Below are 25,823 nucleotides of genomic sequence, written 5' to 3' on the forward strand. Positions count from 1 at the left end.
AAATAGTTCGCATTAACTACTATTTACTTAAATCTACGTTAACTTGCTCACCTTTATTTTGTGTAAAATATGCTGCATTTTAGAGAATAGTACAAATAATTCAAATTAAGTTTCACACTAACATTCATGTAACAGCTTATCTGTATATTCCTTATTTACTTGACCATATACATAGTGGTTGAGGAAAACTTCTTTTGTTTTCCATCGTCCTATTTTCATTACTGTTTCAGGTAATGTCCCGATTGAAACTGCTTGCGTTGCACCTGTTGGTCTAAACGATTTAGCACTAAATCCTTGATCACTTAAGCCTGCAGCAGTAATACTGTCTTGTAAGATATTTGCAACGGTATCAGCACTAATATGTTTGTACGGTGCATTCAAAGCGATAAATAAGGGTCTATAATCACCCTGACGAAACTGCTCCGTTCTTTCAATATACATCTTAAGACAACTTATGGGATCACATGATGAATCATCACAAGGTGAAATGTTAATTTCAAATCCCTGTCTATTTGTGTCATTTTTAATTGCCCAAAAATGTAAAGTCATTGAGCCATCATTTTCAAAATACACATCATCAACTGACATAAATGTCGGGTTTAGTAAATTTGTCTGCGGATCGAAGCTTTTCCCTTTTGGGGCCAAATCGGATGGCCGTGTCATGCACACAATTGCAAGAAGAGTTATAGCTTTCATACGTAGCATTTTTAAAGTTAGTTTGTCGTTAGATTCCATTTTATTAAACAACTGTACGAAAGCCTCTATTGGCATCGGTTTTTGACGAACCATTGGTCTCTTAGTAGCTGTTTTTACCAGTGATGTAACGAGTCTATGAATATCACTACTATCTGTAGGCGATTTCAGGCCCAATGCCTGGAAGAACGAGCTTAAAGCTGCTAGCGAAATCTTCAATGATGATTCTGGACGTTCAGACTTATCAGCGATAGAACACAAATAATCTGCCAAATGTGCTGTTGTAGAAGTATCAGTTGCCACATAGTTATGTAATTTGCAGAATACTAAATATTTTTTAATATACACATTTTAAGTAGATAATGTTGATTCAGCCAAAGAATGTACAGTTTGTTTTGCCGCTCGCGGGGACCAGCCTAAACAACGTAATCTGTTCGCCCACATACTCTCCAAGCGAAAATCTTCCATCTGCGATTTTTCAAAGGTTCCCTGGCCCCGATGGCCATCACTGTTCTTTTTGACATTGGAAGTTCCACTGGCAGGTCTATTGCCATTTGCGTTAACTGTCTGAACCATGGCTGCCCCGGCCAAAGAGGTGCTATCACTGTAGCTGTTGCATTTTGAAGATTTATCACATTTAACACTCGCGGAAGAAGCGCAAACGGAGCATTCACATAATTGTTCATTTGTTTCCAATTTGTCTGCGCAAGAGCGTCCACCCCGGATGTGAACGGGTCGTAAAATAGAGAATTGTATGTCTTTAGCTGGGTCGATGTTATCGATGCGAATCTGTCCACATCGTGTGGACCCCATTTGCGGTCGAGCATTTTGAACAACTGTGGATGAAGCATCCACTCGTACGAGGATTCTATTCGGGAGAGTAAATCCGCCCTCCAGTTTTGCGTTCCCGAAAGGTATTTCGCCTGAAGTTTTATGTTTGCTTTCATGGCCACTATGTGAATCGAACGCGCTATTGCGTCTAGGGATGCTATGGAACCACCCATACCATTTATCATTGCAACTGTAGTCACGTTGTCTGAGAGAACTTGTATGCTGCGATTGCATAAATCCGCTTTGAAAGATTGTATGCCCATTAGTACAGCTAATAGTTCGCGGTAATTGGAACTTTGTTGCTGAATACGAAGGGTCCAAAATCCCTGAGCTTGTTTGTGACTGTCTGTGAGCCATGCTCCCCAGCCTGACTTAGACGCGTCTGTGATTAATTGTGTATCTATTTGTTTGTTAACGACAAAAAAGGCGTTCCACTGTGAAACAGAGTCTAACCACCACTGTAAATCAGTATATGTATATTTGTCTAAGAACAAAATGTCACTCCAAGACTTTCGGGTAGCAAGTAATCTATATAAGTTTCTAAGAAGTAACTTTGCAGGAAATATACACTTTGACATGGACACACATTGCCCTGCGATTCTTGCTAATCCACGAGCTTGGATTTCCCCTTTAAATAACACTTTTTTAATATCGCGTTTCAATTTGCGAATACGTTCGGATGTGATACGAATTACACACTGTTCACCCGAAGTGTCAATAATATATCCCAAGTAAGGTTTAACATATGACTCCACTAAAGAAGACTTTTCAAAATTCACCACCCAACCTAACTCTTGTAAAGTTTTAATTAAAAGCTGTCTATGACTATTTATACATTTCTCTTCGGCTAATAAAATAAAATCGTCTACATACACTACAACTCGTAATCCCTGAGAACGAAGATATGTTATGACTGGTCGTAGAATTTTAGTAAAGAAATATGGACTACATGAGTGTCCGAACGGCAACACAGTCCATTTGTAATATTTACCACGGAACTGAAATCCGAACAGCTCTTGATGGTCCGGGTGTACTGGTACATGAAAAAACCCATTTTTTAGATCAGCAGTTACAATATAGTCTTTAGGTTGAATAAATGAAATTACAGTACTTATATCTCCATTCTTAAACTTGGGTGGTTGACATTTATTATTCAACAATCTTAAATCAGTAATAAGTCTATATTTTCCATTTTTCTTTGAAATACAATTTATAGGCGAAATACACATTGGCTTAGCCTCACATGGTACAACATGACCTAATAACAACAAGTCATTAATTTCTTTTAACAAAAACTGCGATTGTAAAGTAGAAAACTGCCTGTTTTCACAACAAAAACTTGGAATGTCACCAACTATAGGAAACTTAATACCATTGGCAATATAACTCAGAACAGTTTCAGAAGCACCTATCTGGCGCCATGCATCAAGATTTGATGCTAAAGTATTTCGCATTATTTTAATAACTTATTCTATCTCAACATCAGACTGTCGGTTGCCGGGTGTTTTAAAACGCGCTCCTTGCAACTGATCAAAAACATCGCGACGGCCCCTGCCGTAATGGTTACCTCTTCCACTACCATACGAAGGGTTACCAGAAAAAGACCGTCCACGCCAACGTCCTCTTGGCGGTGCATCAAACCGACGAATACTAGATAATTCAGCGGCTACACGTATGTTGTTAAGTGTTTCCCGATCGAAACCAGATGCGTTTCCTTGTAAACAACGAAAAATGTTTGCTGTAGGCTCATCGAAGTTGCTATTGACTACAAGTGAACCGTACTCTTTTTGCAAATAGTTAATCTGTGCTGCAAGGGTGATATACACTGGCCCTAAATCACTAGGTTCATTCTCCTTAATTTGACTTAAGAGCTTAAAACATGTTTCAACATATCGACCACATTTTGATATAACATTAAGTGTTTTTTGGTTCTCTCTACGAATGCCAGTTCTAGACTCATGAAGCTTCAGATGAGGAGGTAGCAATGCCTTGTCTACCGTCTGTTTCACACAGTCAAATTGTTCCTGAATATTTTTAGGAATAGGACCTTCGGCGGTGGCTGCCGATGAGTCAGGACCGAGGGTAAATGGATTGGCCAAGTGTGGCAGATCAGAAGATTGTTCAATATTGGCCTGGTATGGCAAAAAACTGACTTCCGGTGGCGGAAATCTAATGGACGTTTTTGTTGTCGCAGAGCGACCACGGAAAGAACCTTGATTAAATTCAATTTTGGATAACCTGTCCTCTATGCGCTGTATAGCCTCATGGAGGGGATCTTTGTGCGCAGAATAATCACGAGTCCGATCCAAACATTCATTTATTTCTTCAGAAACACTCATTTCTAGACTAACATGTGCCTGGGCCCCGCCGTGTGTTTTGCACTTCCGGAACAAGACGAAATTATTACGCATTGAGCGTAATAAGTCCACACAAAATAGTTCGCATTAACTACTAATAGAATGGCATAAGGGTCTTTATTTAACTATGCTAAAATAATTATTAAAGACCCTAGATGCAATATCGTCAATTATTGAGTTAAATGGATTATTAGATGGATTTTAAAGGATTATTAAAGGTAAGATACTAGTTCTTACGTGTTTTGATTTTTGTTTGTACTTTTGTCGTTCCCTGTTCTTGGGGAAATGATTTTAATATGGGCGCCATTGATGCATCGGATCACACACGGCATACCCATAACATTATATAAAAACACGTTATGCGCGTCCTTAAATTCGTCGTCCGAAGTCGGAAAACGTATTGCCCTGTATTTTGTCAAATAAAGTGTCAGTCGCTGCAATTGTCTGTTTACTCGTCAAAATTGTCAAGGTCTTCCATAGCTAAAGAAACTTAAGCGTACAGTTTATTTAGTATTGACAGACCTGTACAAAGTCGCGCCAGTCAAATATCATAAAAAGCGACATTTAAAGTTATGGTAGCCAGACCTAGGTCGTCGATGGTGTACATGTATGTTGACATCGACAGCATTTTGTCAGGAGCAATCGCCGCCATATTGGATTTTGATCATTTTCTTTCGAAAATAAAATGAATTATAGTAAAGTAACATCTTCTTTTCGCGGTCGTAATGTGTTAAAATTTGCATACTGCGTAAAATTGAATGTAGGCATATGGTGATATTTTTACTTGTTTTACAGTTTGTGTGTGAAATTTTTAAAGACTATTTTGCGTACCAGAACAAATACATGTATATCACTACGCATGGTTACATTTGTCAGATTTTAAGCGCTTTTATGACTGAATTAAAATTATTGTTAAGGTTATTAGATCTATTTATGTTAAATGTCACGTTGAAAAAATCGAATGGGATAAATAGAATACTAGGATTAGCGTTGAATACAAAGAAGTTTATGTTGCTCGGCTCGAACACCGAAAGCGCTCGCCAAGGCTCGCGCATCCGGCGTTCTAAGCCTCGCAACATAAACTTCTCTGTATTCAACGCTAACCTAGTATTCTCTATATCATGCTAGGCACGAACCATGTTAACGCTCGGCAAGCCTCGCGCTACATCGGTTCTAAGCCTCGCATGATAAACTTGATCTTAATCCAAAACTTACATAATATTCTCTATGTATTACATTAGAAAATAAAACATAACAAAGCCAGCATAAAAATAAGCCGAACGCTAACATGGTTCGTGCCGAGCATGATAAACTTGATCTTTATCCAAACTCACATAATATTCTCTATATATTACATTAGAAAATAAAACATAACAAAGCCAGCATGAAAATAAGAAATGACATGAAAACAAAATGTCGCAGTGTGTATCATGTTTGCATTTTAATATTTGCTCATTAAAAAATCCAGGATATGTTTCGACTTTTATAAAAGATTTATTTTCGAGCTTGTTCCGACAGCTTATATATTCAGCATATTTAATTATTCATATTATTTTCAATCGCGAAAGAAATCACGATTATGTCGGTAATGAGAGAAAGGTTCAGAACAAGTATTGTAGGTGCTGCATCAAGCTTTTTTCGGCTAAACCCAATACCTGAACACTGCACACTTCCCTAGTGATTAAGGGAAATGCAATAAAACATGCAAATACAGAATTATATAGAGAATATTAGTTCATGTCAGTGTAAGATCGTTTGTTATTTCACGAGTGATCATAGACAATATATTTTCACGAGAGGCGAAGCAAGTAACAAGTAAATTCGTTGACTTGATATCCCCCGCCAATATGCTTCTGGACACTCATACCAAGTTTCCAAAAAAATCCGCCAAAGCACTTCCAAGATATGGCTCTGGACACACGTAAAATCATGTTTTCAAGATACAAAGAGTCATAACTCTGTTTTTATCAGATGGTGTACAATGCCATTTGGCGTGCACCATCCTATTATCCATATATATATACTCATACCAAGTTTCAATGAAATCCGCAAAAAGCACTTCCAAGATATGGCTCCGGAAGGACGGACGGAAGGAAGGACGGACAACGCCAAAACAATATCCCTCCGCCTATGGCGGGGATAAAAAGAAAATAATTATTATAGATTCGGTGGAATGTCGATTTTAATTCACTCGTGATCATAGAAAATATCAAAGACCTAAAATAAATTCTAAGTATTTGAAAAAATATATATATAATTATTTATGATATTCTAAAAATAGAAATAGGAGTTCCGAAAATCGGTTCTTTTCACCGGTGAAAAGAACAATTTGTTTATTTTCATTGCTGTTATTTCACTGCAGAAAAGTCATATTTTATCACAAGGTATAAAAGAAAGATAAATACTTGTCTAAAGCAATTCATCTGATCATTATTTTTACAGTTAGTTAATTATGATAGTCCTATGCTGTTTCGTAACATTCGTTAATGCGTGCTTTAATTTAACCTTTTCATAACCGCGATGCATTTTACCTTGTTAAATAACTGGATTTGAATAGATTTGTAAACATTTGCTCGAACGTTAAAATAACAACCCCAGGTTGTCACCCATGATGACAAAGTATGTTACCACATACAATTCGTTTATTTGAACTTATATGATTAACTTTGTTTAACCAGTATGAAAAGCAAATACTCCGTTGTAAAATTTCATCAAACTTATATTACAGAAATATGAAATACGTTCTTACATTTCATTATTATATTCAGGAATAAAAATGCAATCTCACAGTGCGGCAACAGCTCAAACTATTTTATTATTCTGTTTAGACCGGTCACATGTAGCTAATTTAAAATTACCTACTATGTATGTGCAAAACATTGTACAAGTGAATGAGCTGTGCATAAACACCAAATAATCAACACTAACAACAATGTATTTAAAAGAAAAACAATCAATATACCTTGATGGGTATTGATCACTGCATATAATCCTCTTAAACTTGTTAACCATATTGTTATTATCTCCGCGTATCGCGGCGCGCTTATCTTCAATACTTTTGCAAACAATGCGATTGCATTCTTATAGTGGGCCAATACCGGGTTATGATGAAAGTGCCATTACACGTAGATGAACATCGCGGAAAAGAGGCTAATGATGACGCCGTATGGTACCTGTCCAGTTTCCATGACAACTTTGATTGTCACTCGGTTATTGATTTTACAACACACCAGAGAGACATCAAAACAACATCGGCAACGAATCTTTACCAGTCAACTTTACCAGTCAATCACTAGTTGTAGCATTAATAATAACGTCAAATACCAAATACAATTTTAATTGATCGTCATGTATTCTTTTTTCTTTGATTTTTTTTTAAATAATTTATTTCATATTCTAATACGTTTTGTTACATAGCCGACAGTTAACATTATCTCACGATCGTAATACATGTAATACGTATGTCTCCATTGTGCCTGCATTTAATGAAAGACCTTACCGCAGTAATGCTTTTTATGTACATTATATTGCTCAATTTTACATTAGCAAAAGGTGTTCTATGACAGCTTGCATTATCCTCTCACTTCAATATATAATGTCGTTAAGTTTCACGAATCCTATCCCTTTACGCGTAAAAAGATTGAATATATTTAGTTCTTAACCCATTTCTGCCTAGCGTCTAGAAAAAGGCCTTGGCAAACAGCGTTGTCCCGCATCATGCGGCGTCTCATCGGAATCTGCGCTGTTTGCTTAAAGGAATTTCCGTTATAAATATTCTAAATATAGAAATAAATGTACTAGATAATCCCTAATTTTGGAAATAAATTGATCCAATTAAGAAGGATGAGAGAGTCCACTAGGCATACATGGGTTAAAGACGGGATTTAAATAACCATATAACTGCGAGCTTCTGGCTGACAAATAAATGCATTTTTGAAGGCCGAGTAATAGAGGAAGTAATATAGAGAACTCGTGAAAAGCTGGCGATGTTTATTACTTTTCTTATTTACTCATCATACACATTTTCAAATTCCAGTATACCAATGCATGTATATAATTTATTTCGATTATTGTCTTCATAAACAAATTCACATTATACAATATCTCAACTGCGCACGAGTTAACGCAAACTGAACGTTTTGCGTCTGGAACATTGAAAATCCATTTGGATCAAACTCGATTCGAACGTGCATTTTTTGTATTAGTAAAATCCAACAAATGAACTTGGGAACAAGAATTAACAAACCCACGCATCGCTTTCAAAACACTAATAATTCATTGTAATCTATGGGTCGTGCTCTGTGAAAAAAGAGTTTAAAGGGGCCTTTTCACAGTTTTTGGCATGTTTTGAAATAAGTAATTAAATGCTTTATATTGATAAATGTAAACATTGGATCTTAAAGGCTCCAGTAAAAAAAATCAAGAATAAAATTTAAAAAAGGAAAAATAGTAGCCGCAGCTGGACTCGAACTAGTGAACCCCGGAGTCCTGGAGTAGCCTGGAGTAAAACGCATTGACCCGCTCGGCTATTCTGCCAAACATACTTGCATAAAGTATTTTATGCATTATATCAGCAGTCATCGTAGTTTCACAAAATGTAACGACAACAACAGAACTCTCCAAATTATTCATTCGTTTCGCGTTGCAACGCTTTATAATTTTTAGGTTTTTAAATCGTCAAAGATGCATATTGCATATTTGGCTATATGAGACCATGGTAAATGTTCAGTAATACTGTTTCCTCACAAATATCATAACTTAAACGAAAATTTGCGAATCTGAAACAACTTTTTTCAATTTTGTCAATTTACCAAACCGTGAAAAGATCCCTTTAATGCATGTGCGTAAAGTGTCGTCCCAGATGAGCATGTGCAGTCCGCATAGGCTAATAAGGGACGACACTTTCCGTTTTTATGTTATTTTCTGTTTAAAGGACGTATCTTCCTATCAAAAATCTAGTTTATTCGGAAAGCGTCGTCCTTAATAAGCTTGTGCGGACCGCTAATCTGGGACGACCCTTACGCATATGCATTAAACCCATTTTTCACAGAGCACGGTCCATATACCTTATGACATTTAACAGGAAATCTACAACATATACCAACGTATGTTATACGTATCAGACATTTTCATTCTTCCCTATTGTCTGCAACACCTGGGAATAATGGTCGTGCTAGTTGTTATTTAATGCTTTTCGTGCAATAACATACAACAATAACACTGCGTGTTAGCATATGGTCTTGTTATGATATACTTGTGCAAACAATTTCATTCGACAACACTAAATACTTTTTTGAACTGAAAAGTGTGTTCTTGTTTTAGTAAACTATTTTGGGGTTTTATATTTCATTTTGTTTTATTTCATTTCATGACTATTATTTTTAACCCATTTATGCCTAGTGGACTCTCCCATCCTTCTAAATTTGAACAATTTATTTCCAAAATTAGGGATGTCTCGTATATTTATTTCTATATTTAGCAAACAGCGAAGACCCTGGTGAGACGCCGCACCATGCGCTGTTTGCCAAGGCCTTTTTTATAGAAGCTAGACATAAATGAGTTAATTTCATATTTACTCATGAAATCATGGGATATAATTTAGTACTATCTTATATTGTATTTCGATATATTGTGTGACTTTCGTTTTTGCAAAATAATACCGTATATCTAAACTAATATCCAGCATTTGATGGAGAAAGTTCATCAACTTCAAATCGTTACATGAAAACGAAGAAACGCAGGTTTGTGCGGAATCCACGTTTTTATTCTATTCAAATATAAAATAAAATGTTAATTTACTAGTTAACCGGGTAAAACTGTTGTAAGACCATACGGTGCAAGCGAATATAACTAAACAATACTTAATCCGAATACAAGTTATTATATGGTTTTCTAATCTCTCCATATATTGAGGTTTTCTGCGTCTCCTTAATTTGAACAAACAAGTGAGACGTACCCTGTGAAAAGGGGGTTTAATGCATGTGCGTAGTGTCGTCCCAGATTAGCCTGTGCAGTCCGGTTTGGTATTTTTCGTTTAAAGATAGTCTCTTCTTCGCAAAAATCGTGTTTAAGTGGGAAGTGTATTCCCTGACATTGACTTTTATCTGAAGTTTTCTGACAAGCTTTTTGCGATAGTTTCTTATTCCGTACGTGAGCTTACCGTGCATTTAGTATACAAAATGTTCGTTTTGGTATTTATCCACCAATATGTTTGGAAAAAGTATTGACTATCCCCATTAAAGTTTGGCATCATCCATTTTACATTTTAGCAAACACTTACATTGGATATGTGAGTTGTCCTGAATAATCCGTGGTACTACACATTCATGCTTTGTCTGCTCCGTGGTACTACACATTCATGCTTTGTCTGCAGTTCGGTTTATCTGCTGCACTTTGGTTTATCGACGTGCATGGACTGTACATCTGTTAGTAAAGTTTAAAGGGGCCTTTTCACCGATTTTGGCATGTTTTGAAGTTTGTTATTAAATGCATTATATTGATAAATGTAAACATTTGGGTCTAAAAACCTCCAGTAAAAAAACAAAACAAGAATACAATTCAAGAATAAAAAATAAAGTAACCCTCAACGGGGCTCGAACCACTGACCCTTGGAGCCATGGAGCAAAAGTCTACCGCTCTACCCACAAGACCATCCGCTCTTATACCATTTTCAATGTATTTTTTTACCTCATATATGCAATCTTCGTAGTATCAAAAAAAAACGACAAAAAGAGAATTCTCCAAATTATTAAATCGTTTCGCGTTGCAACGCTTTATAATTTTCAGGTCTTTTAAATCGTCAAAAGATGCACATAATGGATATTTTAGAGCATGGTAAATATTCAGTATTACTGTTTCCTAACAAATATCATAACTTCAAGAAAAATGTGCGAATCTGAAACATTTCTTTTCAATTTTGTCAATTTACCAAAGCATGAAAATGCCCCTTTAAGCCCTAAACATCAATACATTATGAGTTACGCTCAACGCAAGTTAAACATGTTTTTATAGCATGCTAAACACAATAATCGGACGACCGGGCGGGTAGATGGAAATGCCAATCTTCTGGTATATGATCCCACCTCAATGGAAAGTTGGGTTTACAAAATTATAACCCTTTCTTGTTTTATTTTCAAATAAACAGCAAACAATTTAAATACAGGAGCGTCTTGCGCGTTTCTTTAACAGTAACAAACGTCAAAGGGAACCAAGAGTTGAAGAATATTTCAATTAAATATCACCGACTAAGCTTTTGTCTGGAATATATTTTCCAAAGATCTATTAATAGATCCGATCTCAATAAATGCGGTTTAAGAGTACGGAATTAATCGTTGCTAATGAATCTAAAAACTTTATATGCAATCTGCTTTGCAAAAAGGGGTCATTCAGACAGTTTGAAACATTACTGTTTCGTTCATCCGAGGCTACTTTATTTAAACTGATATTAATATTTGAAGAATATAACACGATAAATAATGCTTTACATTAAAATACTTAATAATATCTTAAAATATGTGGAACAAAAAGTTCGCACATACTATTATGAATGTAAATAAAGGGAACGATTCTAGCTAGTAATTTGTGCTAAAAGAGTTGAAGAGTTACAACTAGGCTAAAATATAATAAACAACTCTAAAACCTTTAGTTTGGGATAATTTTATCACAATAATGTATTCTGGTTCAAATGCAGATTGTATTTTTCAAATGTCACCCGAAACAGCAATGATACATGTATAATGCCAACAACCTGGTATTTTGAAACATTTAAACACACTTTTAAAGGTTGTATACACATTATTAAATAAGACATTGTATAGAAGTGTATATTATTTCCCCGCAATCATTAATATCTAGGGCTATCTGATTAAACAAATGTTGAAAACAACAAACAAGTACCGGTATTTCAACATCAAGCAAATACATATTACTGAAGCACAATTAGTCAACCAAAACAAATTACAGTTTACACACAATTTAATACTATTGTTCTAAAAGTTATATCCTGTGCAATGTACATTCAACATATTTCAGGTAAATTTAAGATTGCAAATATAATTTAAACATATTTGAGGTATGTTTCAGAGTAAGATTCACAGATTCTTAATTGTATAATATACATGTAATCATCATATACATGTAATAAGTAAAACTAACTATTTATAAATACTTCGTAAATTTGCAACATGATTTTACAACACCATTTCAAATTGATTACTTCTTTAAAATAAAAAGCAAGATCAACTAATATATAACTTTCATGATAAGAGCAAAAGTGTGGGTGTTGTATTGGTGAAATAAAGTAGATGCATCTTGAGGAAAATGTTCTGCTTTTAAAGAAGGGGACCATTAAGGCCCTATCTTGCTCACCTAATACAACTTGATCAAGCAACTGTATTGTTTGGTTATAGCTTGTTAATCTAATGTATTTTGGCAAGTAAGCAACTTGGATATTTAGCATTTAATAAAAATAATTATAATGAGGAAAGTTTTCATTAAATTAGTAAAAGTTTATCTTTCCTTACTGGCATTATCCATATTATTACATATTGAGTGCACAACTTCATTTCATTTAGAAACATTGCCTGCAAGTTTGAATGTTGTATGTTGAAAAGCCAAGGACACCATCACACAAGTTTTTTTCATTTGACTAACATAGAGAAAGACATAATTTTGCAGTTTTCAACAGTATTTCAGTCACACAACAGTGGTCACATTAACAACTTATACTTAACCTGGGTTAGTGTGTGTACGAAGTACACATACTTATTTATTCAATTTTTTTTACAAATCTTTGGTTTTAAAATTATATATTTGGTTATACAAATATTTGCAATGAAACATTTCATTCTTATTCAACAAGCAAATTTTTATCATTCAAATAAAAACCCACTTAAGGAGATAAAAGTATTTGGTTGTTGCTGGCCAATCCCTTTAATATAAATCAAAAAGTCCAATTTACAGCACACACTGCTTGTGTTCAAAAACACAAGGTTAAAAATAACATAAATCAGGGTCAAAACTTACAAAGATTTTTCAGCCACCTATATTATGTCGATAAAAGTGAATCATAATTAAAGAATTTAAATAACAATATTCCACTTACGCATTTCTTTGTCAATTTCAAATAATAAAATTTAAGATTTTTAGATTGATGAACAATATAACTATTAATGCAGGTTTCCCCTCCACAACCCAATAGTAGGACAACTGAAATCTTAACACAGAAGTTCATAAAACATTATGTTATTCCATAACCCATGATCTGAAAACAGCATGTGTACACATACATACCATGATGATTGCAAGACCCTGCTTTTCACAACCTTCAAGTATTAAATCATTCAGGCATCATTTGGTCATCATAAAAAACACACATAAGTATTATTAACATGTTGTGAATTTTCAATTTTTGTATCAAAATAAGTTATACAAATTGTAGTAATATTTTCCTGCACCTTTTACCCATTCCAACTACACTGAGGAGTTCAAAGTCATTATGAGCCCTGGTTAGTCACATGTTTTCACATACTCCTCATATCCCGCCTCATCCATGAGACCCACCAAATCTTTGGGATCACCAACTGTGCATTTGAACATCCAACCTGCCAACAAAAACATTGAAAGTCAGTAAATCAAGCAGCTAAATGGTGCTTCTACGTAGTGCTTTCAGTTATTGCTGAAAATTTTATTTGTAACTCTGAACCAAATTTGAGTATTCACAAAGAAAAACAGTGATATTGAATTATGGTTACGTTTTTCAAATTTATGTTGAACAACATCACCTCTTCACTTACAAACTGCCACTTTGCTAACACTATTTTAATTTCTAAAAAACCCATTGTAGCCATTCTGAGCATGCATCACCTTACCTGCTTTAAGTTATATATGATTTATCAATTTCCCATATATGCATCAGTGTTGTTTTTTTTTTGTTCAAATTCGGGGTCGGTATTGGGCGCCATTCTCAATTGCAAAGTGTATATATTTCCCTAATGGGATCTAAACAATCCCAATTGAAAGTTTCTCAAAAAAATCCCATCTCAACCAGTATTTCCCATCTCAACCAGTATTTCCCATCTCAACCAGTATTTCCCATTTCAACCAGTATTTCCTATCTCAACCAGTATTTCCCATCTCAACCAGTATTTCCCATCTCAACCAGTATTTCCCATCTCAATCAGTATTTCCCATCTCAACCAGTACTTCCCATCTCAACCAGTACTTCCCATCTCAACCAGTATTTCCCATCTCAACCAGTATTTCCCATCTCAACCAGTATTTCCCCTCCAGCTCTATAAAATGAACCTTAGTAAATATAATATTGAAAATGCTTTTATTCTCAAATTTGAAGTGTTTGTAAGCAAAACAACAACCCTAATTTCCCAATTTTAGTCGAAATGCCACAATTTTTCTTAATCCAAAGGGACCTGAACCAATTTCCAAAATGGTGAAAAAAAACACTTTGCATTTGGGTCGGGGAGTTTGCATAGATTGAGCTTGGATGGGTATGTCTATTGCTAAAATATTTGAAAAAAATTAAAGGAGCAAATTGATCTCAAACTAAAGCTCACACATAAGAACAATTTCATTTCAAGACAATTAATATCATTTTTATAAACACATACCATCCTTATAGGGGCTGTCATTAATAAGTTTGGGATTGTCGACGATCGTTGTATTCACAGCAGTCACCTTCCCCGATATGGGACTGTAAACATCGCTGGCTGCCTTGACACTCTCCAAAACCCCAGCCTCTCCTAAATAATTCAGTGCGAGGATTGATGGTTATACTGATAAATCTGCTGATTAATCCAATTTAATCTGCTTACAATCCTATATAAACTGCTGATTAATCATATATGATATGCTGATTAATCAGGTGTTATCTGCTGATTAATCAAAAACAATGTTATGACTAATTGTATATGGTCTGCTGATTAATCAAGTATAAGATGCAAGAGTTTCATGCTCGACACTTAATTACTGACTAAGCATCAGTTAAAGATATCCACAAGATGTGTATCAAATAAATAAATGTACATATGAATCAAAATTCAAAACAAAAGACAATACAAATCTATAGATTATATGCATACTTTAAAAAAAAAACATTTTTGTATGCAAATCTTCCAAATACATTTACCCTAGTAAGTATTTGGGCTTGTATATCATTCTGGCTACCATAGACTTCAAATAAAATTTGATAAGCAAATTTCATGATACCAATTACTCATTAATTTCAGTCATTCTTAAGACTAACTTCACTAAAACTAAAATCACACAGACATAATCTTGACAGTATTTTTCGCCACCTTATCCATGTCATTCAAAAACTCAATCAATTATTACCAATGTCAAGAGTATACACAAATACACATACCATGGGCTTCTAGTGCCTGGCCGATTTCTGGTAACTGAACAAAGACAATTTCTCCTAGTTTATCCTGAAATAGAGATTCATGTTCCGAAATTGTTTGCTCTCTGCCATGGTAAACTCAAAGGGTTAAACATGAATAGTGAAACTGATTGATGCCTGATTTTGTGCTTTATAAATTTATCACACACAAAAAGAAAAGACTGCAAAATTATTTTCCTAATGCAACAAGGGATGCAAATTAGCAGAGGTCCACTATCCAATGGTCCCTTAAATGTTTAGAGGGCCCCTTATAATTTTCTGAGAAAACATACATTTCCTCTTTTCAATTGGTATTGAAAGACTGGGGTGGACAACCAAAGCCATAAAGTTAGTTCCAATACCTGTGGTATGGTTCTCATTGTTTTTTCTGTAAGTGTTTTACCAAAAGATATGTAATCCCTTTCCCATAAGCATTCACTTATTTGAGAAGTGAGAAGTGTATTTTTTAGTTAAAATGGGAGTGTGAGTGTGTAAACTAAAAAGGAATTCAATCCTATTGAACACTGTTATTTTGAGACCATAAAAATAGTCAGAACAAAGTGTTGCATTCAATAAGCACTAATGCCCCTCTTGCAAGCGTTGTCCATATTAATTAATTGGCCATTAAAACAAGTCTTGAACCAAATTTAAGTCAATGTCAGGGTCAAAATGTGGTAAAATGATTTGGGTGTTTTTGAGTGGTCAGAGATAACATTCGTGCAAGTATAAAAGCTTTGTAGATAGTGACATTAACCAACTTTGGCCCTTCTTAGTAAGTATGTTGATAGTGTTCAACCACATCATACATGCATGTATCAAGTCTTTGTAGGTAGCATTCTTGATGTTTAATCCAAGATGTTATTATGTGTTAACTAAGAATTCAGACACTTATAAATTAGTCTAAGTAAGTTAATGTAAAAAGAAAAACAAGAGCACCGCATAACGGGTGCCAATGCTCGGCTGTGAAAGCTTGTCAGAATTTTTTTTTTAGATGTCACAGTGACCTTGAACTTTGACCTAGTGACCCAAAACTGGGTGTGGCATGTAGAACTCATCAAGGTGCATGAACATATGAAGTTTCAAAGTTGTAGGTGGAAGCACTTTGATTTTAGAGCAAATGTTAAGGTTTTAGCACGACGCCTACAGCGAACAGCGGAAGACAAGCTGGCTATGACAATACCTCGGGTTTTCTCCGAAAACAGCCTAGCTAACTAGATAAGGGTGATCTGAGTGTGTTGATAGTTCTCAAACACAACAAATTATACATGCCAATATAAAAGCTTCGTTGGAAGTTTCAGTGACTGATGCTAAACCAACCGTGTAATTTTGAGTTAAGATTGAATGTACAAATAACAAGCTTATAACTTTATTATGCCTCTGATATCAGTAGATGCTGGGGGAACAAAAAAATAGTTTACAAATACAGCTTGTTAAATACTGTACCTGAGCATAGTGTGTCACGCCAACAGTGGCAGTCTTGTTTTTTTCATCAACATCAACCCATTCATGTTTGTCCGAGAAATACTTTTCTGTTAAAAAAAGAAAACATGACCAATCGAGCCATAGTAAACTAGATCATGTAAAATAACTGCTATCTGTTTAGCCTTTCAGATTGTTTGCTTACTTTTATGTTACTATATACATGCTTTTTCTGTCAGTAGTTTTTTAATGGAAATAATAAACAACAAGGGACAAAATTGTCACAAAACCAGGTTTTCATTGTGAAAAAAAATCTGATAAAGGGAGAAAACTCAAACTGAACTTTTGAAATGAACAAACAAAATTAACCCCCTTTGTAAGTTTGTTTTTTAAAAAAATCTATTTTTAGTCGTGGCGACCTTGACATTGGAGATATTGACGTGATTCTTTCGTGCCACACACCGTCCCACGATGGTGAACAAATGTGCCAAATGATTTTAAAATCTCACAATGAATGACATAGTTATGGCCAGGACAAGCTCATTTATGGCCATTTTTGACCTTTGAACTCAAAGTGTGACTTTGACCTTGGAGATATCGACGTAATTATTTCGCGCGACACACCGTCCAATGATGGTGAACAAATGTGCCAAATGATTTTAAAATCTGACAATGAACGACATAGTTATGGCCCGGACAAGCTTGTTCCGCCCGCCCGCCAGCCAGCCCGCCCGCATTCGCCAATCTAATAACCAGTTTTTTCCTTCGGAAAACCTGGTTAAATATTTAACTTATACGTGAATTACAATCAGGCCTTTTCCGCTCCATTTTGGGAAAACGCCACACTGAAATTCTGGGAATTTCTTTTCGTGAAAAACCCCATTTTGTGAAAAAACTTTATCGCAAAACTGGCTCAATTGGGAAAAATAATCGCATGTAATTAGTGTTTCTTATATTTCAAAGAAGCCGTTAACTTGAAAATAACGACTATTGTGATAACATATTATGAAAATTTTACAAAATATTATTAACATGTGTGATAAGTGAAGGGTTTTTTATCTGATTTTGGGGAAAGGACCTGGCCTTTTTTTAGGGGAAAAAAATTGCGCGAAACGCCGGATTTTGGGGAAAATAAGGAATGTCTTAAATAATCAATTTAACATATTTTACTGTTTTTAAAACAAATTCAAGGCAACAGATAATTCATGGGTGAAAGTAGGAAATTCCCAAAATACTGAAAATAAAATCTGGGGGCCGATAGGGCCCCCCGGTGGGTCCAGCAGGCCTCCGGCCCCCGGAAACTCCTGCATTTGAGCTTATTTGAAACAAAGAAATCACTTCTCCTAAGCTTAAAGACACCTGTATTTTTAAGTGATTCAAAACAGAAAAAACAGTTAGTTTGGCTAGAATATATGACAATCTATTTCTTAAGCATTTCATGAAGATCAAATGTGATAGGCAAAATCTTTAAGATAACACTAAACTTTCTCAACTATATACAAATATTTACAGTATAATATAAATCAATGAACATATTATAGCAATACATTTTCTGTCTTGTATTTTTAAGTAATTTGTTTTTATATCTTATCTAGTTATTTTCTAATTGTTTGATTTACACGTCCGTCAATTTTTCACATGTGTAACGTCCTCTGCGTGAGACGTCAGACTTAAAGGCCTTTTTCCCATTTGATTGGTACTTGATCGTTTTGAAACAGATATCACAATATCATATGCGCTAGGGTGCTGGAGGTTTCGGTTAATGACAAGTTCGGTAAATTGATTTATATAGTAAAAGCCGTAGAGGTTTCCGTAAATTGATTTTATAGAGGAGGTATACCTACAACGAGGTGTTAATGACACCTATTATCGGCTTACAATAACATTAGAGGCATTTATTTGCAAACTGTGGATTAATTTTGAGTTGAGTAATTAATGCTATGCCTAAGGTAAAGAATTAAGGGAAATGAATGAGCTACCTTTGAAAAACGAATTATGTTAGGAATTTTTTTTGTTAATTTTACGATTTAAATAATGCAATACTATTGTTTTTTATAATTGGTGCTTTTATTTAAATAACATAATAATAACATAATAGTAATAAGAAGTAATGATTTATGGCGGAATCAATGTAAGCTCTTCAATTAAGTTTAATGCTAGTTTAAAAAGTTTCTTGTAAAATATGATTTAATAAAATTGATTTCATGTTGAATTTTATATTTATTTATATGTTTTATTATTTCTTTCTGGTTGAGAAAAACAAAAGAAAAAACAATATATAAAATTTAATACGCGTACGTAATTAATAAAAAGTAATATAATGATACGCGTTATGTTTTATAATTATGTTAAGTGCGCGTGCCATTGAACGTTGAGCTAAGCGAAGAGATACACATAATTGAAAACTGATAAAAATGACATCTAACACAACGCCAGCAGAATGAATACACTGTGTAATAGCAAGCTGCTGTGATGATCATTATCTTATCAACTTAATACACAGGCACCTGGCTACTGTACTGGAACAATGGGTGTTACGGCCAAAATAACTGATATCATTTTTTGCCTAAACAAATCGGTTCAATAAAAAAAATAAAACAAGAGTTCCGCGGTCGGAGATGACCGCATTGAAGCCGGATTTTTGATTTAAATGACAGGAAAGTACCTTTCGTGTTTTTGTCAATGCAATACTTAAATTACTGAAATATTGTTCAAAGGTCAAAATGAAATGTAAGTACTTTTCAAGGCATGAGCAAAGTTTGAGATTCTAGGTCCAAGCATACCAAAGTTACAACAATTTTAACATTTTAACATTTAAGTTCACAGTGACCTTGACCTTCAAATGAATGACATTGAAATGAATGACCTTGAAATGACCAGTGGTCATCTAAGTGTGCTTGCAAACCTTTACGTCAAGTTTGAGATTCTAGGTCCAAGCATACCAAAGTTATAACAATTTTAACATTTTAACATTGAAGGTCACAGTGACCTTGACCTTCAAATGAATGACATTGAAATGACCAGTGGTCATCTTCTAGTACTGGCCAATCTTTATTTCAAGTTTGAAGACTCTAGGTACAAGCATACCAAAGTTATAACATGAAATAAGAACTTTAACATTTTTACATTCAAGGTCACAGTGACCTTGACCTTCAAATGAATGACCTTGAAATGTCCAGTGGTTACTTACTAGTTCTGGCCAACCTTCATGTCAAGTTTCAAGACTCTAGGTCCAAGCATACCAAAGTTATAACAACTTTAACATTTTTACATTCAAGGTCACAGTGACCTTGACCTTCAAATGAATGACCTTGAAATGTCCAGTGGTTACTTACTAGTTCTGGCCAACCTTCATGTCAAGTTTCAAGACTCTAGGTCCAAGCATACCAAAGTTATAACAACTTTAACATTTTTATATTGAAGGTCACAGTGACCTTCACCTTCAAATGAATGACCTTGAAATGACCAGTGGTCATCTGTTAATCCTGGCCAACCTTCATGTCAAGTTTGAAGACTCTAGGTCCAAGCATACCAAAGTTATACCATGAAATAAGAACTTTAACATTTTTACATTCAAGGTCACAGTGACCTTGACCTTCAAATGAATGACCTTGAAATGACCAGTGGTTACTAACTAGTTATGGCCAACCTTCATGTCAAGTTTCAAGACTCTAGGTCCAAGCATACCAAAGTTATAAGAACTTTAACATTTTTTATATTGAAGGTCACAGTGACCTTGACCTTCAAATGAATGACCTTGAAATGACCAGTGGTCATCTGTTAATCCTGGCCAACCTTCATGTCAAGTTTCAAGACTCTAGGTCCAAGCATACCAAAGTTATACCATGAAATAAGAACTTTAACATTTTCGAGCACGCCGCCACCCCGCCCGCCCGCCCCCCCGCCCGCCCGACAACATCAATCTATAAGCCGAGATTTTTTCGAAAAAAATCCGGCTAATAAAAATGAAATATAAAATCAAGTCCGTACATTTAAACAGATAATTTAATTAGTGCCAAACAACTCAATTAATGTACATCTAAATAAATCCAAAAAAAAAAACCCTATGCGCTACCCGGAATGATTTTTTGTTTGTTTGTTAAACCAATATCCCTATTTCTCTCCACGAGAGTCTCTTTCATGGAGCCATTCCCATCGCCACTTGTTTTTCACATCACTTTCAAGTTCTTTTTTTTGTCGAACCCTGGAAGCAAATACATGATTTGATCGTGTTTTTTTGGTTTCGGAAGTAAAGTTATTTTGACTTGTCCGCCATATTTTTTTGAGAGATAAGACCGTTTCATAACGTCGATTTCCATTGGTTGACCGATTTACGTAAACCAATCAAAACGCTTTTTGGAAACCGAGTCAGATTCCCGATTAACTTCGAGTTATTCCGTGCGGTAAACCATTTCATAGACAAAGGAATCGTAAATTATCGGCAGATTTCGCCAGAATATTCTAATGAGGTTACGCCATGCTGCCTTCTGAACGCGCAGAGGGTCTTGCGGGAGACATGTTATTTCGAGAGAATAGTGCTCAGAGGGATAGAACGATTCACGAGAAAATGAGGCAATACGCCCAGGGGGATAGACTAATAGAGAAGCAATGGCCGCGTCGAATCTATAATTAGATATGGGTTAACAGAACAGTGGGAAACCAATTTATCAATCTGGAATCGAGCGTATTTTGTTTATTTCGTTTGTCGACATTGCTGCACACATTGCCTACCCCCCTCCCCCCATGATTCACGAAAACGACCTCTGAGAAGCTAAAAAATACAGAATTCCGTAATAATACGGAACACTTTCACCCATGAATAATTTAATTATGCAATATTTGTCTATTTTCTACACTGGATCTTTTTTGTTTGGAATTAGGAATTTTTATTTTTTTTGGAATTGGGAATTTTTTTTTTTCAAATGGGAAAAAAAACAACCAGATTTGCATTGGGAATGGGGCCGAAATTCGGACCCGTGGCATAGGGCGGAAAAGGCCTGACAATACATATCCTCGATGTATCTAAAATTGCGATGTATGTTGATTCGCGACCATTTTTGTTTTGATTCGAAATCTCGCGAGAGGTCACGGTTCGGTGATTTTAGTGACGTCACATTTACTACAAAGTGTACTCGATCGTATTTGCTGTCAAAAATGAAAACATGAGATTTAAACAGGTATGTATCACTATGTCTTCGTAGATGTACCAAAATTTAATTTTTTTTGTTATACCCATTTATATTACCATGGATATACAATATTTTCTTTGTTTATCAATAACTTTTTTTTACTTTTTACATGTCGGCTGCAAGTGTTTACGTCCATGAATGAAAGTCACGTGACTGAAATTTTATAGTAAGGCCAAGCATCTTAAAATATATGGTTTTTGAAACTCACACCTGTAACACCATTTTTTTGTTTATTTTAGAAACACCCACAGCCCATAAGGAAAAAATATCGACTTTTTTCACCATCTTCTTTGATAAATGCTTTCAAAGCAGTGAAAGATGATGGAATGTCCGTTCTCAGAGCATCCAGGACTTATATGGTGCCAGAAAACACACTCAGGGACAGGGTTTTGGGGAAAGTTGACCCAGAAACAGTTGTAATGGGGAAGGTCCCATTGTTTGATGAGTTTGAAGAGGCCCAAATTGTAAACCATTTCAAAGCCATGGCTGATTTAGGTTATGGTTATACACAGCAGGAGTGTATTGATGTTGCTTCACAGTTTGCTGTGCAGTTAGGTAAGAGGACAGTTGACACACCCCTCTCCATGATGTGGATGAAAGGGTTTTTAAAGAGATGGCCAGAAATGAGGGTTGTTAAACCAAGAGCACTTGATCATGTGAGGGCCAAAATGGCAAGTGAAAAGATGGTGTCTAACTTCTTTGAAAGTTACCAGAAATGTTTACAGAAGCATGATCTCCAAGATAAGCCCCATTTGCTTTACAATATTGATGAGAAGGGTGTATCAATTGATCACAAGCCACCATACATAGTAGCTAGTTCTAACTATCCTGCACAAGCTGTGACCTCTGGCAAAGGTAAAACAGTTACAATCATTGGCGCTGGCAGTGCAAGTGGTACAGCAGTTCCACCATTCTTTGTTTTCCCGGGCAAGCGGATGAACAGTGACTTGTGGAAAGGGGCATCACCAGGAGCCAGTGGAACAATGTCAGAAAGTGGTTGGTCTAACACCCAGGTTTTCATTAAGTATCTGACCAAACACTTTATACAATTTATGCCTGGCAGGTGTGAATCCAAAATTCTGTTGCTTTTAGATGGTCATAGGTCCCATGTATCATTAATTCTGGCAGAGTGGGCGAAGGAGAATGGTATAATTTTGTATGTTTTACCAGCCCACACAAGCCACCTGCTCCAACCTCTAGATGTAGCCTGTTATGGCCCGTTCCAACGGATGTACCATTCGCGATGCCACAAAATTATCCGTGAGACATCAGCTGCCATCACTAAGTATAATGTTTGTGATATCGTCTGCCACGTTTATCACAAAGCATTGTCAGCAGAAAACCTTCAAGTTGGCTTTCGCAAAACAGGACTGTTCCCCCTAAATAAGGATGCAATTCCCAGGGAAAGTATGTTTCCAGCCCAAGTGTATCATTCAGATGACACTGATGATTCTGATTTAACTGTAGAGGAAGGGCTACAAATTGGACCTGAAAATAAACACACCAGCACTTTTTTTGAAACTGTTGAACAAAAAATAAGATCAGTAAAAAATCAAAAAGCTAAGAAACCAAGGAAAACGGTTAGTAGACTGGTGTCTGGAAAAGAACTTACCAGTAATGAGGTAATGGAGGCCATAAAAAATCATGAACAAAATCAAAAACCTATCTTGAAAAAATCTCAGGAAACACAAAAAGGTAAGCTCGCAGTAAAAAAAGGTAAGCAAATTGTTGCAACAACAGCACCTAGTCCAGTAGCAGGCCCATCTTGTGTTGACAGAGCAGTGGACTGTTCCAGTTACAGCAGTGACAGTCATGAGGCTTCTGATGAAAAATGTTGTGTTTGTCATAGATTCCAACCAAAGGAACTGTCCGGCTGTATTTCTCTGGCATTTGTTAAGTGGGTGCAGTGTGATGGTTTAAAAAATGGCATCCCATGCAAGCACTGGACGCACCTAACATTCTGCACACCTGTAAGGTGTGTCAGAAGGGGTGATAAATTCCTGTGCTGCCATTGCAATAGCAATGAAGAATAGTTGAAGTCCAACGAACGCTTGTAAATATGTTGTGTTGAGTTGTGTTGAAACATTTTAATTATTGTACAGTTGACACTCTTTATATGACTAATTAACATTACAACCCAATTACTCAATTGCATTGGCCTAAATAATAAACTGTGTGAATGACGTCAGAGGTCGCGACCTTACATTCATCTGTCAAAATGGCGGACACTGTAAACATGTTGCCAAAAATACTGTTGTTATGGATTAGATAGCGCGAGTTGCAGGAAATAAATATAGTCCATTTACTAATGAAATATTGGTTTCTTTCAACAAGGTAAGTTATACAATGCTTTATTGTTTGTTTGTTGCTAATTTTAATACAAAACATTAACACCGCGAATCAACATACATCGAGGATATTATATCCTAACAAAATACTTTAAAAACACACATACATGTATGTGTTATGTATGTATGTGTGATATAAACTATCATAACACCAGTCACTGTCTACTATAAACATGACCTACTTCCACTCAATACTAGAAATCGTTTGAAGGATCCCATGGCCGTTATGATTGCTTACACAAAGCAATGCGAAGATCCGAAACAATGAGAACACGATAATACATCAATAAATGCACAACTTTTAATGAATCAGCTACAAAACAAAAGCCTAATGGTATACTGCCACTCCTGCTTTATCTCTGGAGCTCAATTGTGGAACCAGCTACCAAAGCACCCCACAGTTCTAGTAACTTCTACAGACCCCAGACTCGGCCAGAGTCATTCAGGGAAGGACTGGCCGGCCTCCAATTCAAACATTGACTGAGCTTTCCTGACTGTACATATTATAAATCTTAAATGTTTTATTCTTTTAACTGCACTCTCACGATCACCTTGTATATAACAAATGTACGAGTATGCTCCAGAGTGAGATTAGTACATCACATGGAAGAAGAATGGTGTACATAAAAGGCAATGCGAAAGGCGTAGTGTAACCTATAACCTTGACTCAGTAGTATTTGTAATGGTGCAGTAGGGGCCATTCACAATTTAGACTCTCGTTTCTTACTTTGTTTGATTGTCGAGATATGGAAAGCCCTTGTCGTTGATTGAAAAGGATTTTGCTTTGTTAACGTGAATGTAATTGATCGCACGATCTGCAATGTCAGTGCCTTGCGGAACAAACCGGCCGCTGCCATGTTGTTGTTTTAGGTTATATTACACTGATTCGATTTACCATAGGTTCCCTTTATAAAACTGCCGACTTTCAAAGCATTTTTCTTGTATCTCCTATATATCAAATTTTGCAAGACCGGTGTCGGGTGCATCAAGTCGTGACCGGAAATGTGGTAACTGCGGGGGTCAGTGGCACTCGTCGCGTGACCATTGTCCAGCCAAAGGAAAGCAGTGTAACAAATGTCGCAAGTGGAACCATTTTGCAAAAGTGTGTCGGTTGCAAAAGGTGAACTCCGTCACAGAAGACGTCGTGTTTGTGGACAGTGTAAAATCTGGTGTTAACAATGGCCAAGCGTTTGTATCATTTCGTGTTGGGCCTAAGCAAACGTTGGTCAGTTTCAAAGTTGATACAGGATCGCAGGTAAACATTTTACCATATTCTGTATATCAAATATCTGGTGTTAAGGGGCCATTACAATGGTCGAATGTCCGTCTTCAGCGTATAACAATACACCTTTAAAGTCAAAGGGTATGGTTACTTTGAATTGTACATATTCAAAGACAGGTGAAAGAAAACCTGTACTGTTTCATGTTATAGAAACCAGGTCTTCTCCACTTCTGAGCCTCCAAACATCGCTTGAGTTTTGTCTGATTCAGGTCTCATTTGCTGTGGAATCCCAGAACAGTGATACGTTCTTGACAAAACAGAAAATACTGAGGGACGTCCCAGATCTTTTTTTTAATGGTATATGTGCAA

General features: G+C 35.8%; 2 protein-coding genes across 8 annotated transcripts in view; both read right to left on the reverse strand.

Annotated features, from left to right (window-relative positions):
- LOC127844792 (cyclic nucleotide-gated cation channel beta-1-like) overlaps positions 1–25,823 on the reverse strand; it is a 225,973-nt gene that overhangs the window by 70,233 nt on the left and 129,917 nt on the right. For 3 of the 7 annotated variants that reach the window (XM_052375275.1, XM_052375276.1, XM_052375271.1), the window contains exon 1: positions 10,162–10,279. The exons of 3 other annotated variants lie outside the window; for them this stretch is intronic. The gene's annotated coding sequence lies outside the window, so the exon portion shown is untranslated. Of the gene's footprint in view, positions 1–10,161; positions 10,280–25,823 lie in introns of those variants that run through there. One more of the 7 variants, XM_052375279.1, reaches the window with a different exon arrangement.
- Positions 11,522–25,127, reverse strand: LOC127844820 (glycine cleavage system H protein-like). The gene is made up of 5 exons (XM_052375332.1): positions 24,960–25,127; positions 16,720–16,805; positions 15,262–15,325; positions 14,507–14,638; positions 11,522–13,483 (listed from the first exon to the last, which is right to left on the reverse strand). Exons 1-5 carry the CDS (start codon positions 25,087–25,089, stop codon positions 13,389–13,391), a joined length of 507 nt encoding a protein of 168 aa, XP_052231292.1. The 5' UTR covers positions 25,090–25,127; the 3' UTR covers positions 11,522–13,388.

Source organism: Dreissena polymorpha, chromosome 9, assembly GCF_020536995.1.
Source record: "Dreissena polymorpha isolate Duluth1 chromosome 9, UMN_Dpol_1.0, whole genome shotgun sequence".
NCBI lineage: Eukaryota > Metazoa > Mollusca > Bivalvia > Myida > Dreissenidae > Dreissena > Dreissena polymorpha.

Bases quoted from the DNA above. Each gene is read 5' to 3' on its own strand.
- LOC127844820 (XM_052375332.1), bottom strand. From the start codon at position 25,089: ATGGCAGCGGCCGGTTTGTTCCGCAAGGCACTGACATTGCAGATCGTG. The intron at 15,326-16,719 runs GTACAGTATTTA...TCTCTATTTCAG, and splicing joins GCGTGACACACTATGCTCAG to GATAAACTAGGAGAAATTGT. The intron at 13,484-14,506 runs GTATGTGTTTAT...TTTTGTTGGCAG, and splicing joins TGACAGCCCCTATAAGGATG to GTTGGATGTTCAAATGCACA.